This window comes from Panthera tigris, chromosome E1 (assembly GCF_018350195.1).
Source record: "Panthera tigris isolate Pti1 chromosome E1, P.tigris_Pti1_mat1.1, whole genome shotgun sequence".
NCBI lineage: Eukaryota > Metazoa > Chordata > Mammalia > Carnivora > Felidae > Panthera > Panthera tigris.
Window position 1 is genome coordinate 27,983,534 of NC_056673.1, and position 17,069 is coordinate 28,000,602.

The following is a 17,069-nucleotide window of genomic DNA, read 5'->3' on the forward strand; positions in this document are numbered from 1 at the left end:
TTTAGCTCAGGTCATGATCTCACAGTTCGTGAGTTTGAGCCCCGCATCAGGCTCTGTGCCAACAGCTCAGAGCCTGGAGTCTGCTTCAGATTCTGTGTCTCCCTCTCTCTCTGCCCCTCCCCTGCTTGCACTCTGTCTCTCTCTCAAAAATAAACATTAAAAATATTTTTTTAAGTGTTCATTGCTGGTATGTAGAAATACAGTTGATTTTTGTGTATTAATCTTGTATCCTGTGACTTTGCTAAATTCAATTATGAATTTTAGTAGGTTTTTTTGGTGTAAATGCTTTAGGATTTTCAACATAAACTGTCATGTCATATGTGAATAGAAACTGTTTTCCTTCTTTCTTTCCAAACTAAGGCTTTTAATTTATTTTCCTTGCCTTAACCTCTAGCTGGAATAAAAGTGGCTAAAGTAATCATGCTTGTTTTGTTCCTTATCTGGAAGAAAAATACTTTCACCATAAAGTGTATTAGCTGTAGGATTTTCATAGATACCATTTATCAATCTAGTGGTACTTTGCTAAGTTTTTTGAAATCATAAATGAATATTGAATTTTGTTAACTACTTTTTCTGCAACTACTTCTTAATCTGTTGATATGATGAATTATATGGCTTGATTTTCTAATGTTAAACCAACTTTGCATTCCTGGGATAAACCCTACTTGATCATGATGTACTATTACTCTTTTTGTTTATTGCTGGATTTGGTTTGCAGTTTTAAAGGAATTAAAGTAATTTTGTATCTATGTCCATGAGGGATAATATTCGGTACTTTTCTTACATGGTCTTCATCTGGTTTAGGTATCAGAGTAATGCTGCTTCATAAAATAAGTTGGCTTCATCCCTTGGGTGCGCCATTGAAGGTCCTTGGTGTCACATGGGGCAGAAAAAGGCAAAAGTGGTTGGGTTCCCACTCTGGCCAAATGGTGTTGGATGAATGTGAGCAGCTCTCCTCACAAGTCCAGGTATTTGTGCCAACGAGTATATGGTGAAAAGCTGTGGCAAAGATGGCTTTCATATTTGTGTGTGGCTCCACTCCTTCCTATCATCCACATCAACAAGATGTTGTCCTGCACTGAGGCTGAGGGGTGTCTTCAGAAAGCTGCAGGGCACATTGGTCCACGTTGGCCAAATTAGCATATCCATCCACACCAAACTGCAGAACAAGAATCATGTGATAGAGGTCCTGTGCAGGGTTGAGTTCAAGTTCCTTGGCTGACAGAACATCTACATCTCCAAGAAGTAGTACTTTACCAAGGTTTATGTGGGTGAATTTGAAGACATTATGGCTGAAAGGCAGCTCATCTCTGGTGGCTGTGGGATCAGATATATCCCTAATTGTGTCCCCCTGGATAAATGTCAGGCCCTGCACTCATGAGGGTTTCAGTGCTGCCCCTCCTTACTCATACCCACCAATAAAACCTACTTCTTGTCCAAAAAAATGGGGTAGGAAATGTTTCCTTCTCTTCTGTTTTCTCAGATTAGTTTTGTGCAGAAGAGTGACATGATTGAATTTAGGCTTTAGCAGGATACTTGGCTACTCTGTTAATAGACTGGGAGTGGTGAAAGGATGGAAGAAGGGAGATTACTTAGAATGTTACTGCACTCTTCTAGGCAGGAGATGAGAATGGCTTGTACCAAAGTGGTAGCACTGGAGGTGGTGAGAAGGGGTCAGATTCTGAACATATTTTTAAAGGAAAAATGATAAAGACTTGCTGTGGATTGAATGTGTTATATAAGAGGAAAGAAAGGAGAAAAATATGACCCCTAAGTTTTATCTGTACCTTTAATTTTTTTTTTCCACCTATTAAATGTAGAATCCAGGAGGCTGTACCTCCTGTTCCTCCTCTCCATCATTCTTATTCACAGATGGGGAGGCCAGGGTATCAACATCTCAAGGTACTTAAAATCATATGGGAAAGGATGGTCTCCTTCTTTACATTGTAAAAAAAACTTGTGTGTGAAAAACTTCTAATGTAAACTAAAATAGATTAATAATAATAGTATTCTCCTATTTAGCAACACTAAGTTAAGCTTCAGCAATGAACAACTCAAGGCCAATCTTGTTTCATCTATACCTCTACACTTTAAACCTCCAAACCTATCTTGAAATAAACCCATACATCATGGTGTTTCAGGCATGATTATTTCAGTATGTATCTCTAAATATAATGGCTGTACTTTTTCTTGACATCTTTAGCTACTTTATTGAAGTATGATATAAAATAACATTCACCCATTATTTGGTTTAATGATTAGTATTTTATACAGTTGTCAAACCATTACCACAATCCAGTTTTAGCACATTTTTATGACCCTCCCCACCCAAATTCTCCTGTGCCCATTTGCAGTTGCCCTGGTTCCCATGCCCCAACCCTAGCCATGGGCAACAATGGATCTATCTTTTATAGATTTGCCTTATCTAGAAATTTCATATAAAATGGAATCACATACTGTATAGTGTGTCTGACTTCTTTCATGTAGCATAATGTTTTTGAGTTCATTCATACTGATAAATTTATCATTATTTTATTCCTTTTTATTGCTAAGTAGTATTCTGTTGTTCTGCTTATTTTTCTATTCTGTATTTTTATCAAGCAGGTAAGCCTGTACCACCTAATTTGTGGCACTGGAATGCTAACTTTATTTGTTGTTTTTCCTGATTTTATCTCTTGTGAAAAAGGAGGTTTAAGATTTATTTCTGGCTGGTTTGTTTTTCTCTAGGTCAGTTTGAATTCTGGACTCTTGAGGCTGTTAAAATAACCAGGTATATTACCCTTTTTTTTTTTTTTTTTAAATGTTTATTTGTTTTTGAGAGAGAGACAGAGCATGAGCAGAGGAGGGGCAGAGAGAGAGGGAGACACAATCCGAAGCAGGCTCCAGACTCTGAGCTGTTAGCACAGAGCCCAACATGGGGCTCAAACCCCCAAACTGTGAGATCATGACCTGAGCTGAAGTCAGACGCTTAACTGACTGAGCCACCCAGGCACCCTATCGGTTTTTTTGTTTGTTTATTTATTTATTTCTGAGAGAGAGGGAGAGCATGACCAGGGGAGAGGCGCAGAGAGAGAGAGAGATTGAGAGAGAGAGAGAGAGAGAGAGAGAGAGAGAGAGAGAGAATCCCAAGCAGGCTCCCTGCTGTCAGCATAGAGCCAATCCCATGAACCACGAGATCTTGACCTAAGCCAAAACCCGAGTCAGACCTCAACCAACCCAGCCACACAGTTACCCCGAGCATCCAACTCTTGATTTTGGCTCAGGTCATGATCCCAAGGTCGTGGGATCGAACCTTGCGATGGGCTTGCGTCAGGCTTGTATCAGGCTCTGTGCTGAGCATGGAGCCTGCTTGGGATTCTCTTTCTCTCTCTCTCTCTCCCTCTGCCCCTGTCCCCCACTTGAACTCTCTCTCTCTCTCTCTAAAAAGAAAAAATAAAAAACATTTTTTCCACCTACATGTTTTTTCCCAACCTGTATATTCAATTTTTTATTTCTACAATCATATATTTAAGATCTTTATTTGTTTTTCTTTTCTATCCATCTACTTTCTTGTACTTGTTTTTCAGGTGCAAGGTGTTTTAGCTGAGGATTTTTTAAAAATTTTTGTTAATGCTTATTTATTTTGAGGGAGAGAGAGACAGAGTGCAAACTGTGGAGGGGCAGAGAGAGAGGGAGATACAGAATCTGAAGAAGGCTCCAGACTCCGTGCTGTCAGCACAGAGCCCCATGTGGGTTCAAAATCACAAGCTGCGAGATCATGACCTGAGCAGAAGTCGGACGCTTAACCGACTGAGCCACCCAGGTGTCCCAGCTCTCTAATGATAGTTTTTATTTTCATTTTTAGTTTTCTTCCCTTTGCATAATCTGCCTTCTCCAAACTGTCTTCTTGTGGTTGGTTTGTTTAGCTTCTTTCATGTTAGAGGCTTTTGTCTGACCAGATGTCTGGTCATCCTTGGTGGTTCAGTGTTCCTTGATTATTTATAAGTGTTCAATATACCATCTCTACCCATTACCCAGAATTATTTACAGTAGTGAAAAATTGAACCAACCTAAGTGTCCAGCATTAGGGGAATGATTATATAAATTATGGGCCATCCATAAGATGGACTGTCATGCCAAAATTAAAAAAAAATTTTTAAGTTTATTCATTTTTGGGAAAAGTTTTCAATTAGCAATAATCGCGCCTCGGATAAACCTCATTGGCTACGATACTGCCACTGTGCAAAGCTTAAGTTTATTCATTTTTGAGAGAGAGACAGTGTGAGTGGGAGAGGGGCAGAGAGAGAGGGAGACACAGAGTCCGAAGCAGGCTCCAGGCTCTAGGCTCTGTTGAGCTGTCAGCACAGAGCCCGACACGGGGCTTGAACTTGGGAGTGGTGAGCTCATGACCTAGGCTGAAGGCGGGTGCTTAACCAGCTGAGCCACCCAGGTGCCCCAGAAATTTAAAATTATATTAACAAGTAGGGAGTTAATTGGAAGCACTTAGGGCCAAGGCAAGGGCTTCCCTGTAGAGTAATCTGCATAGGCCCTTGTAGCAGAGAAAGCCCATGGCTGACATCTTTGGGACTTTGTTTTAGGGTGTTCACATTTTTCAGAGGAAACTTCCAATATCCTAGAAGGTAAAGGTTGGTTGCCAGTGTCCTGGAAATCAAATGGAAGTTGAGAGGGAGGTCTCAGCATTCAGCCTTTGGAATGTATATGTACATTTTCTTTTCAGTAGAAGTTTTGAGTTTTCATCTGAGCTTCTCCAGAGAGCTCCAGAGATGCAGAAATTTAAAGTCATGCTTCCTGTATATTTTTAATGAGAGAGAATGAAGTTAGTTGGTAAAATAATGTATGAATTAATTATATGTTATAATTATATGTTGTATTGTCTTCACTGTTTTGTTTTTTTAATTTTTTAAAGTTTGTTTCTTTTGAGAGAGAGAACACATGCAGCCCAATTCAGGGCTTGAACTCAGGTACCATGATATCAGTACCTGAGCCGACATCCAGAGTCCGCCTAATCGATGCTTAACTGACTGAGCCACCCAGGTGCCCCTGTCTTGACTATTTGAAAAAAAACAAACAAGAAAAACCCTGCTCTAGAGACCCACAGTCTAGTGAGTAAGGGAATTGAATGCCAGGCAGAGAGAAAGTAAAGAAGCAATATAGGCACAGGCTAAACTGCTCTCAAGGAAAGCAGTCCGTCCTTAGAGGGCTAGGTGTTAACTGACCATGGGCAAGAGTAGGAGACAAAGCTTGGAGCCTGAGCTGGGTGGGAGAGCTGGCTCAATAGTTCTTCCCCCTTCTGTACAAACTGAGGAACAGATTCAGAGGCTAAAAGCTTATCTAGAATTGTGCAGTGTGTACGCTGAATTGCATTCAAGATCTTGGATTCCAAAACCCTTACTCTGCAATACACCCTGCCAGCATGTAGCCGCGACATTCTCCACTCCTTGCTCTTCCACCTCCTGGAATAGGAGAAAATGGTATGGAGCATTGGTATCCCTAGAAACCCTGAAGCTGAACTGGCTTGCGGCTAAAGGCTCATTTGTGTTGGTTTGCTGAAGGGTACTTCACACAGGGAGATCTGAAGACCAGCTACACCAAAATTCGGGAGAGGGATGGATGGATTTTTGTCAAGAAAATAGCCTATAGACATCAGTTAGGTTGAGGCAAATAGAGGAGGAGCTGGTCTGAAGAGGCAGCCTCAAGGGGACTCACTCAGGTGTAGGCTTAACCCGCCCAGGGTGTATGACATTATAGGTGGAAGTGGAGTATGTAGACTCAAGACTCAGGGCATTTTGGAACTGTTTTCTGGAGAGATGTGCATGATTATTTGCCGTTACCAATTAAGGTACGTAGTAAGAAAATCAGGCTTTGAGTGTCGCTATATAGATAAAAGCCAATTAGAGTCGTTTCAGGAGTGACCCCAACCTCAAAGTGGTGTGCGCAGCAGTGGGTATCACTGTGATCACTTCCATCTCATACTTACCTAACAGGGGAAATACCATGATTACAAAGGTAGCTGCTCAGGGTGAGGTTTATCCATTGTACTCTAGGTGTGCTGCTGGTCCCTGTGATTTCCCCAAATGTGGGAAGCTAAGCTGCATGACTTCTGGTAGTGGGGAACTGTGTTCTGGTTTCCCCTATGTGGTTGTGTCCCAAGAACAGTTACTGTAGTTGTTTTTTGGTGCGTTACTAAGGCATTTTGGAGGAGATTGGCCTGAAATTCTTGCTACTAAGATTGCTCTGTTTTAGCCTATTCAGTTGGTAATGCTTTTTGGTGGTAGTGAATTGCTTATGTTTGGGTAAGTTAATTCTATAATTACTAAGCTTGTTTCTTTATACCGTGCTAAACTTGTTTTATATCCTATTGGACAGCACTGCTACCCTTACCTAAAAAGTTCCCACATTCAGCTTTCTTTTGTGAAAGCTGTGGGGTGCGGGTACAGGGAGGGCCTAGAGTTCTAGAGAGTGAGCCAGTGTGGAGCCTCTCCCCTGCTTGCTCAAGGACGCGTGCATGCGCGTGTGCTCTCTCTCTCTCAAGATAAATGAAGTTTAAAAATATATGTTAAAAAGAAAAAGAGCTACCTGGGATCCACAGAAGCCACTATTGAATTCAGGGTTGGTTTAAACATTTAGGTACTGTAGGCAGGGTGCCTAAAACAGTTTTAAAATCAAAGAAAAAAGGTGAATTTTTAGGTGGAAGAAAATGTCATATATGGGAATGCTTGGCTGGCTCAGTCGGTAGAGCATGCAACTTTTGCTCTCAGGTTCATTATGAGTTCGAGCCCATGTTGGGGGTAGAGGTTACTTTCAAAAAAAAGAAAAGAAATGTCATGTATAATAATATATCTATCTTCTTATAAATACAGTCACATAATTTTAATGTGTATGGTTTTTTTAATGGAGGAAGGGTCCATGAAGGCAAAAGTGTGTAGGGCCCTTTAAAATCATAACATGGTCCTGACTGAAGCCGATTCTTACTTTCATTAGTTCTCACCACTTTTCATATAGTTCTGGCAGGCAGGTCTATTTTCCTTACAGGTTGTGATCTTATTATTGAAGGCAGAATCTATCTCTGCATTGTTTCTTTTATTTTTTTTTATTTTTATTTTTTTAAATGTTTATTTATTTTTGAGAGAGAGAGCGAGAGTGCATGAGCAGGGGAGGGACAGAGAGAGAGGGAGACACAGAATCCGAAGCAGGCTCCAGGCTCTGAGCTGTCAGCAGAGCCGGATGTGAGGCTCGAACTCACAAACAGTGAGATCGTGACCTGGGCCGAAGTCGGACGCTTAACCGACTGAGCCACCCAGGCGCCCCTGCATTGTTTCTTTTAGTATCTCTAGTGCTTAGGCTGGTAGCTGGCACCTTAAAAGTTTAGGTGGCTTGGGGTGCCTGGGTGGCTCGGTGGGTTGAATGTCCGACTTCAGCTCAGGTCATGATCTTATGGTTCGTGGGTTCGAGCCCCATATTGGGCTTTGTGCTGGCAGCATGGAGCGTGCTTGGGATTCTGTGTCTCCTTCTCTGTCACTGCCCCTCCCCCACTCGTGCACAGGTGCTCGCTCTCTGTCTCTCTCTCTCAAAAATAAATATTTTTTAAAAAGCTTAGGTAGCTGTGAGAAGTGTGCACTACATACATTTAAGTAATGACTTGAGAACAGTTTTTCATTTTGCTTAATCATTAGCAGTACTGATAGAAATTCAAGAATACTTTGTGACTACCGAAGATACTAGAGTAGACGGTGTGGCCCTCGGAATAGCAAAAAGTCTCTGAGTACTTGTGAAGTCAAATCTGTGGGGGACACAAATAGTCCTAGAGGTCTCAGGGCTATAGCTAGCCTGGCATTCATGGATACCATAGAAACAGTCGAAGTTTTACCTTCCTTCTGTGAAATCAAATCTCCCGGAATGAAATTAGGAAGGTAGTTCAATAATGAAATGATACCTTTATATATCTGAAGTGGGCTGGGTCACACTTTGTAGATGCAGTTATCTAGCAAATGTCTAACTAGCGTGACTGAAGCCAGGGCCGATGTGCGAATGGGATCAGCTACCTGCAACCCAGGGTAGAGTGGCTGTAGAGTGTTACTCATGCTTTCCTGGTAGTGGATTAGATTCCGTTTGTTGGTGCTGTGGGCAACTTCTTGACAGTTACACCTGCTTTATAAACTTACATAACAAAACTCAGCTTTTAAAAATTGAATATACATGCCACCCTCATTATATTTCTACATATCACTCCTTCTCTGGTCCCATGAGTCTAAGGAATGGATGGAGATTGAGAGATGGAGATGAGACTCACAGACTGAGGGGCTTGTCAATTGGAACAGAACATCTGAATTGGCAGGGAAGCCATGATCTAGGAACTCTCCAAATACTCACTGTACTGAGGGAGGGGCTGTGTTTCTCCATCTTGGCTTATTTGGGGCCTTTGATTTAGTTGGTCATTGTAGTTGGTTGTTTTATTCTCTATGTATATACAAATTATTACTGATAATTATCATTGTTTCTAGAAGGTATATTTAAGCACTGATACCTAAAATATGGTTAAATCACAATTTCAACCTAAGACTATTTGATGTTAAACCCAGTATTCAAAACTCTTTATTTTTAAAAAAATTTTTTAATGTTTATTTATTTTTGAGAGTGAGAGAGAGAGCATGAGTGGGAGAGGGGCAGAGAAAGAGAGAGTCAGACACAGAATCTGAAGCAGGCTCCAGGCTCTGAGCTGTCTGCACAGAGCCAGACGTGGGGCCCGAACCCATGAACTGTGAGATCATGACCGATGCTTAACAGACTGAGCCACCCAGGCACTCTGTGTTCAAAATTCTTTAAATACTATGCAATACTCCTGTAGTGATTCAACTAGGATTTGGTGGTCCCCATATTTTTTTTAAGTTAATTTATTTGTTTATTTTGAGAGAGAGTGAGAGTGCATGGGAGAGACAGAGAGAGAGGTGGGGGGAGAGAGAGAGAACCCTAAGCAGGCTCCACACAGCTCGGAGCCCAATGCCGGGCTCAAACCCACAAACCACAAGATCATGACCTGAGCCAAAATCATGACCTGATACTTAATGGACTGAGCCACCCAGGCGCCCCTGGTATTTCCTTATTATTCATAATCTCCTTATTATGAAGAAAAAACAGTCTAACAATATTATTGAAATTCTGTAACCTGTATTTCACAACTAATAAAATTTATGTCTTTTGCATTTCCTTTCAGTAATTTTCATTAAGGATACACATTTTTACAAAATTGTGGTCATGGTATACATACCATTTCATATTCTGTTTCCTCCTAACCTTTTATATAATTTTTTCATGTTGTTAATTATTATTATTTACTATTACGTTTTTTTAATATTTCCCCTATTGTTTTGACGTCAAAGGTTTTTGGGCTACTTTGGTTTTTGCAATGGTAAATAAATCTATGATGAATACCTTTGTACATAGGACATTGTCTTTCTCTAGAATTACTTCCTTCAGGTAAATTAAAAGAAATTTCTGGGTCAAAAAATATGAGCATTTTTTGGCATGAGATGTATATAATTAGGGTTATTTTTTTTTTTTTTTTGCTGTAAGTAATATTACAGTCATGTTACAGAATATTTAGGGGAAAAAATATTAGTCCATAGTTCTTTGATGACACTAACATAATTATATTAGTTTGCATTTTGGTGTATTTCCCTTAAGTCTCTTAAACTTAGAAATAGCTTTAGAAATAGCTTTTTTTTTTTTTTTTTTGAGAGAGACAGAGACAGAGAGAGGAGAGAGAATCCCAAGCAGACTCTGCACTGTTAGCACAAAGCCCAACAAGGGGGCTTGAACTCACAAACAGTGAGATTATGACCTGAGCCAAAATCAAGACTCAGATGCTTAACTGACTGAGCCACCCAGGTGTCCCAGAAATAGTTTTAATCATATTATATATTCAATTTTGTATGCTGCTTTTATGGCATGCAACATTATATAATTTAGGCTTTCTTCTCATTCTTAACAAACTTGAAGTTAGTTTTATAATTAGCTATGAACCCTGAAATTAGAGATCTAGACTTTGAAAGATAAAAGAAAAGTTGTTTCTAAAGAACTTGAAAATATTTATCACATGTCACCTCTTCTCCCCACACCCACCCCCCAATAATTTAAGGCACTTCTTAAGATGACTGTAAAATAACAGGGAAAAAAACTATTAAAGATTACCCCAAGAGGTATGCCTGGCTGGCTCAGTTGGTAGCATATGTGACTCTTGATCTCAGGGTCGTGTTTTTGAGCTCCACTTTGGGTATGCAGTATACTTAAAAATTTATTTAATTAAATAAGTAAACAAATAAAATTAAAATTACCCCCAAAATCATCATTAATTACTTACAAAGATATATCTACAATGCTGTTCATATATATATGAACAGTGGCAATAAACTAGAAGCAATAGAATACTGATTATACAGTTATCTGTGACCCAGTATATATAGCAAAAGGATGGAAAACATAAAGCAGCACATGAAGTATAATCCTATTCAAATATATATTTATATTGATAAAAAAAATTTTTTTTAACGTTTATTTATTTTTGGGACAGAGAGAGACAGAGCATGAACGGGGGAGGGGCAGAGAGAGAGGAAGACACAGAATCGGAAGCAGGCTCCAGGCTCTGAGACATCAGCCCAGAGCCTGACGCGGGGCTCGAACTCAGGGACCGCGAGATCGTGACCTGAGCCGAAGTCGGACGCTCAACCGACTGAGCCACCCAGGCGCCCTATATATTTATATTGAAATTAACCATGTTTAATATCAAAGTGTTAACAGTAATAATTTTGTAGTGTAATTGTGGGTTTTTAAAATTTAATGTTTATTTTTGAGAGAGAGAGAGAGACAGAGTGCGAGTGGGGGAGGGTCGGAGAGAGAGGGAGACAGAATCTGAAGCAGCTTCCAGGCTCTCAGCTGTCAGCACAGAGCCCCAAACGGGGCTCAAACTCACAAACCACGAGATCATGACCTGATCTGATCATGACCTGATCTGACCTGACCTAATCTGATCTGACCTGATCGGTTTGGACGCCTAATGGACTGAGACAGCCTTTTTTTTTTTTTTTTTCTCCTCCAGCATCTAAATAGACTTTTATTTTTTCTTTTATTTGGACAGAAAAGAAAATTAATCAGCTTTCATTATAGTCTCCCTAAGTGTTGGAAACACATTAAACTCACCAATAGTGGACATTGTAGAAAAGCATCACAAATTAAAAATATATTTCTCCATGTGGTAAAAGTACTTTCAATCCAATTAAAGGAAACGGCGAAGGTATTTTGAAACACAGTTTTAAAATTTGGCCTACAATCCGTGGCATCGAATTCAAACCATAGGGCAAGGGGGATCATCACGAACGCAGGCTACAGGAATGGCATGGAGTTCAGGAGCATGCTGCCAGCAACACGTTTAATTAACTGAGTGTGAACAAGGAAAAAAGTCCCAAAGCCTGAGTAGAATAGATTTTGCATTTGTAAAAAAAAAAAAAAAAAAAAAAAAAAAAAAAAAATGAGGGGGCTATGTAAACCAGGCTGCTGGAGGGGGATCATGTAACTCCAGGAATCACTCATTTCTTGTCTGTGGGAGATGGTCAGACCAGTGGAGCACCCTGGTAGAGGTCTCCCCTGGAGACACGCAGACCTGGGCTAAGAAGGAGCCCCAGATGTCATGGGAAATAATGGAGCCCTTGCTCCCTGTGGTTTAATTTTTTAAAAACACTTTTCTGCCTTTGGGGTGCCTGGGTGGCTCAGTCAGTTAAGTGTCTGACTCTTGATTTTGGCTCAGGTCATGATCTCATGGTTCCTGAGATCACAACCCTCATCTGGCTCTATGCAGACAGCGCAGGGCCTACTTGGGATTCTCTCCGTCTCTTTGCCCTTTGCCTGCTCAAGCAGTCTGTCTGTCTCTCTCTCTGCCTCTAAATAAGTAAATAAATAAATACAATTTAATAACACTTTTCTGCCTTTTCCAAATTATCTACAAGGGACATTTATCACAATTGTAATAGTTTAAAATACCCTCAGGGTGCCTGGGTGGCTCAGTTGGTTAAGCATCTGACTTCGGCTCAGGTCATGATCTTGCGGTTTGTAAGTTCAAGCCCTGTATCGGGCTCTGTGCTGACAGCTCAGAGAATTGGATTCTGTGTCTGCCTCTCCCCCACTCACGCTCTGTCTCTCTCTCAAAAATAAATAAACATAAAAAAAATTTTTTTAATGCCCTCAAAAATTTTAAACAAAGGAAAGCTTTTTACTTATTTTTTTTAATGTTTATTTTTGAGCAAGTGCTTGTGCCTGTGCACAAGAGGGGGAGGGGGAGAGAGAAAGGGAGACAGAGAATTCCAAGCAGGCTCCCACAGTCAGAGCAGAGCCCCATGCAGGGCTCAGACTGTGAGATCATGACCTGAGCTGAAATCAAGAGTTGGCTGCTTAATGAACTGAGCCACCCAGGTGCCCCAAAGCAAAGCTGTTTTAAAATCACACGTACTGGGGTTCCTGGCTAGCTCAGTTGGTAGAGCATGCAACTGTTGCTTTCGGAGTTGTGAATTCAAGTTGCACGTTGGGCATAAGACTACTTAAAAAAAAATGAAGGGTAGCAGAATATGCCACCCCCAAATATGCCCACCTTGGCATAAGGATTCTTTTGAGCTAAAAGCACTTGAAAAACAGCATATAAGAAGAGGGTCCTGACCTACCCTTTTCTTCCTGAGATCAGGAAATAAAACTCCCATGTAAAAGATGTCTTCCCTATACCAGGGGATAAGAAATGTTCTCAGAAAAGGGGAGTCAGAATTCCTGAGAGAATTTTGTACAAACCTTGTTAAAAAGAATTCGTGTCTATCTATAACCTCCTCATTTATGTTACTTTTGCACAATTGCCTCTCCTTGTTCAATCTGATATGAAAGCATTTAGTTTTGCCATTTCTTTATTTCCTTATAAGAACTTCTGTGTCAGGCAAATTTCTGTTAAATTTCTAATGCTTTAATCCTGCTGACCTGTCTATGCCAATCTAATTCTCAGGCCCAGTCAGAGACGCTAACAGGGCAGAGGTAGAATTTTGCCTCTCTACACCATGAAAGCCTTCAATACTACAGCTGTTGCAAACACGATGGTTTTGCCCAGAGCACCTGGTCAGCAGGGGCAGAAAGGATAACCTAATGTGCTATTTATTTTTGTTCTCTAAAAAGAAGGAGGGGCACTTGGTTTGTTATCAAATCCAGGCTGGTTGCTTTTTCCCTTTGTGTGGAAAATTGCAGGCTCAAATCATGGTGAAGCCATCTTTGGGTCCCCAACTACACAGGGCACCTAACCCTGGAATGGCCGGGGTGGAGGTGGAGAGGCTTGAGGCTGCATTTCACGTGTATTCTCTTATTCCGTCCTCACAGTATTATTTCTTTACAATTTTGGGAAATGGAGGCTGAGGGAGACTGGGAGTATGACCTAGACCCTCAGTGGAACAGCAATTCAGACCAGCGTAACGGACCGTGTGATTTTCCCTCCCGGTGGCAAGCCACTGCCTCCCAAACTGCTCTGTCCTGCAGCACAGAATTTAGACTCGTGGCAGATGCAAGGCCGGAACCTTTGCGTACGCGCTTGGGAAGGCAAGGATTTTAAAATCTAACCAGCTACACCCGCGGGTGACAGTCTTTTGAATCATTGCGAAGAATAGCTAAAATGAATTTTTCCGTTTCTCTAACAAGTGGAGTGACGTCAATAGTGACGACAAGTGACAAGAGGCGGGCATATGGAGATGAAGGGTGAGGTGACTGCGTGTTGGAGCTCATTTTTCACGAGGCAGAATTTCCACTAAATATCCACTGGCGTGTTCTGGTCAGTGTCATGTGAACAATGCCATAGTTTCGAACCAAGGGCCTAAAGAACTTGGAGTATAATTGACCATGACTGTATAGTGTGTTGAGGATGAGGGTGAAGTACCAGGCAAGTGTCAGAATTCATACTTACCTGGCAGGGGAGATACCATGATCATGAAGGTGGTTTTCCCAGGGCGAGGCTCACCCATTGCACTCCGGATGTGCTGACCCCTGCGATTTCCCCAAATGTGGGAAACTCGACTGCATAATTTGTGGTAGTGGGGGACTGCGTTCGCGCTTTCCCCTGGTGAAAGTCCTAAAAGCAGAATTGTCATCTGGGCTATAGTTTCTCTTTCTTGCCTGCTGTGTATGGCTTGGTGGTGTGTGTTACATGTAAGTTTTAGGAGTATCTAGGTGAAGTCAGTAGTTTAGGTTTCCATTTCAGGTCATGACATTATGGAAATGACACGTTACAAAAAGATGCTTGAAATAAGTTTTGTCCTGTTCATTCACGCATGCAAATTTCAGTGATTAGTGTTCTAGTGTTGGGATGTTGATTGTTCTGCAAAGGAACATGGACAGCAAGGTTAAAGAGCTGGATAAAAGCTGTCTTACCTTGCTCCTGCAGTGCTGATTCCACACCTTATATAGGCTTTAAGGTCCACTACTTCCTAGAGACTATTTTTTGACAGTAAGCTCTGGTGGTTACTGGAAAAAAAGGAAGACTAGAAATACTAAGGGAATGAATGTCAATCCATGCTTCAGTTCTCAAGGGATGTATGTGTTCTGGAGTTTTAAGAAAAAATAATCCTGTGACACTAAAGTGAGTCTCAGGGTTTTTACTTATGTTTTATTTGAACTTATTATGTTAAGAATGTAGTCATGTATTAGTGTAAATGCAATTATATAAAAAATAACTTTAGAGAGATCAAAAACCATTAAGATGACCATTATTAAGGGGCATCTGGTTGGCTCAGTGGGTTAAGCATTCAACTCTTGATCTCACCTCAGGTCTTTGTTATTGTTGTTGTTGTTTGTTTTGTTTTTAATGTTTTTTTATTTATTTTTGAGAGAGAGAGAGCACAAACAGGGGAGAGGCAGAGAGAGGGAGACACAATCTAAAGCAGGCTTGGGGCTCTGAGCTGTCAGCACAGAGCCTGATGCAGGGCTCAAACCCATGAACCGTGAGATCATAACCTGAGCTGGTCAGACGCTTAACTGACTGAGCCACCCAGGTGCCCCGAGCTCGGGTCTTGATCAGGGTCATGAGTTCAAGCCCCATGTTGGGCTCCTCAGTGTGGAGCCTACTTAAAAAAAAAAAAAAAAAAAGATGGCTACTAAAGAAAAGGAAAAAAACAAAACAAAACAGGAAATAACACCTATTGATGAGGATCTGGAAAAACCAGACCCCTTGTATAACTGTGGTGAGAATGTAAAATGGTATAGCCAGTATAGAAAACAGTTCCTCAGAAAATTAAACATAGAGTTACCACGTGATCTAGCCATCCCATTTCTTTGGTATATACCCAAAAGAATTGAAAACAGGGGTGCCTGGCTGGCTCAGAAGAGCATGCGACTTTTGATTTTGGGGTCATGAGTTTGAGCCCCACAGTGAGTGTAGAGATTACTAGAAAAATAAGTTTAGAGTAAAAGAAAAAGAATTTAAAATGAGATTTGAAGAGAGATTTGTACACCCATGTTCATAGCAGCGTTATTTACAATAGCCAACAGTAGAATCGGCCCAAATGTCCATTGATGGATAAATAAGCAAAACATTGTATATACACACAGTGGAATATTATTCACCCTTAAAAAGGAAAGAAATTCTTAGATAAGCTTCCTGGATGGTGAAAACCTACTGAATGTGTTAGCCTTCTTGGCTTTTTCTTTTGCTTTACCTCTTTCACACCCTCTATGTCTCTCCATACAAGAAACAGTTATGCCCCTGATGTGCATGTTGTCAATTCATGTAGTTGCGGATTCCCTCTAATCCACTGTCCATGGAGCATCAACATGATACCTCTTGTCTGGCCCCTGCTAGACCAAGCATTTGTGATGGCAGAGATCCAATTTTAGGTGTCTTACACAGTACCTGTCACGTTTGAGACACATGGTAGGTATACCACAAACACTTGATTGTATATGATGGTCAGGTGTGGTTGCAACACATGGAAACTTAAAATTTCTCTGCACGGATCTTATTGTGCATACTAACAGCTAACAACTACACAGAGCTAGCTTGGTGCCAGGCACATTTCTAAGCACTTTACACATATTAGCTCATTTAAACCTCTCAGCAAACCTCTGGTTATTATTATCTCCATTTACAGATGAAGAAATTGAGGCCTATCAGGGTTAAATAATTTCTTCAAGGTTACAGTTAAGGAGGTGACAGGGCCAGGACCAGAGCTTCGGAGTCTGAACTGTGAACGTAACCCACTACAGTATACTCTCTACATCCCCACACAGTAACTGCATTTGTGTACTAACCTTTCAAAGTTAATAGGCTCTTAGTTAATGATACAACAAACATATATATTTCTAATTTTACTTCAGGAGTCATCACTTTTTAGTCCTGGGAATTAGTGCTAAATATATTGTTTTTCAATTTCACCAGTAATACTGAGAATAAAATTAATCTTGTAGGGTTTCAGTAATTGTTTCCCTAATCCTGTTAATTATAAATGAAAGTAGACAAAAAGTGAAAGAAATGTGAAAGAATCTAAGTTGTGTGCTTGCATTTCTGATTCAGTTAAAATAGCATGTTGCTTTCTTTTGAAACAGGATGTCTAGGGCTGTTCATCTTCCAGTCCCCTGTCCTGTTCAACTTGGTTCCTTAAGAAATGACTCCTTGGAAGCTCAGCTTCATGAGTATGTCAAACAAGGGAACTATGTGAAAGTGAAGAAGATTCTTAAGAAAGGTAAGCACTGTACTGAAATTGCAGCACATTTCTCTCTCTCTTTTTTTTTTTTTTTTTTGTTTATTTTTGAGAGAGACAGCAGGAGCTGGGGGAAAAGGTAGAGAAAGAGAGGGACAGAGGATTTGAAGGGGTCTCTGCGCTGATAGCAGAGTCTGATGCGGAGCTCAAATTCACAAACAGTGAGATCATGATCTGAGCCAAAGTTGGACGTTTAACCGACTGAGCCACCCAGGTGCCTTGGTCCACATTTCTGAATAGTGTTGGAAGGAAAATCATAAAACTCGGAGTTCTTGGAGAAATAGAAAGTTAAATTTAGAGATGAGATGT

At 40.7% G+C, this 17,069-nt stretch overlaps 1 protein-coding gene, 3 non-coding genes and 1 pseudogene across 10 annotated transcripts in view; 4 read left to right on the forward strand and 1 right to left on the reverse strand.

Annotated features, from left to right (window-relative positions):
- The window catches only part of TEX14 (testis expressed 14, intercellular bridge forming factor), a 121,118-nt gene that overhangs the window by 12,917 nt on the left and 91,132 nt on the right, over nt 1–17,069 (forward strand). For 4 of the 7 annotated variants that reach the window (XM_042966043.1, XM_042966045.1, XM_042966040.1 and 1 more), the window contains 2 exons: nt 2,728–2,770; nt 16,606–16,742. In XM_042966043.1, the coding sequence (XP_042821977.1) occupies nt 16,607–16,742 (136 nt within the window). In that variant the 5' untranslated portion in view covers nt 2,728–2,770; nt 16,606. Of the gene's footprint in view, nt 1–2,727; nt 2,771–16,605; nt 16,743–17,069 lie in introns of those variants that run through there. The other 3 variants (XM_007086724.3, XM_042966042.1, XM_042966044.1) reach the window with 2 other exon arrangements.
- LOC122233506 lies at nt 881–1,381 on the forward strand (annotated as a pseudogene).
- On the reverse strand, nt 4,095–4,229 carry LOC122233913. Its single transcript, XR_006211631.1, has one exon. It is a non-coding gene; the product is annotated as a U4 spliceosomal RNA (small nuclear RNA).
- On the forward strand, nt 5,970–6,135 carry LOC122233852. The gene has a single exon (XR_006211577.1). It is a non-coding gene; the product is annotated as a U1 spliceosomal RNA (small nuclear RNA).
- LOC122233830 lies at nt 13,965–14,128 on the forward strand. The gene has a single exon (XR_006211557.1). It is a non-coding gene; the product is annotated as a U1 spliceosomal RNA (small nuclear RNA).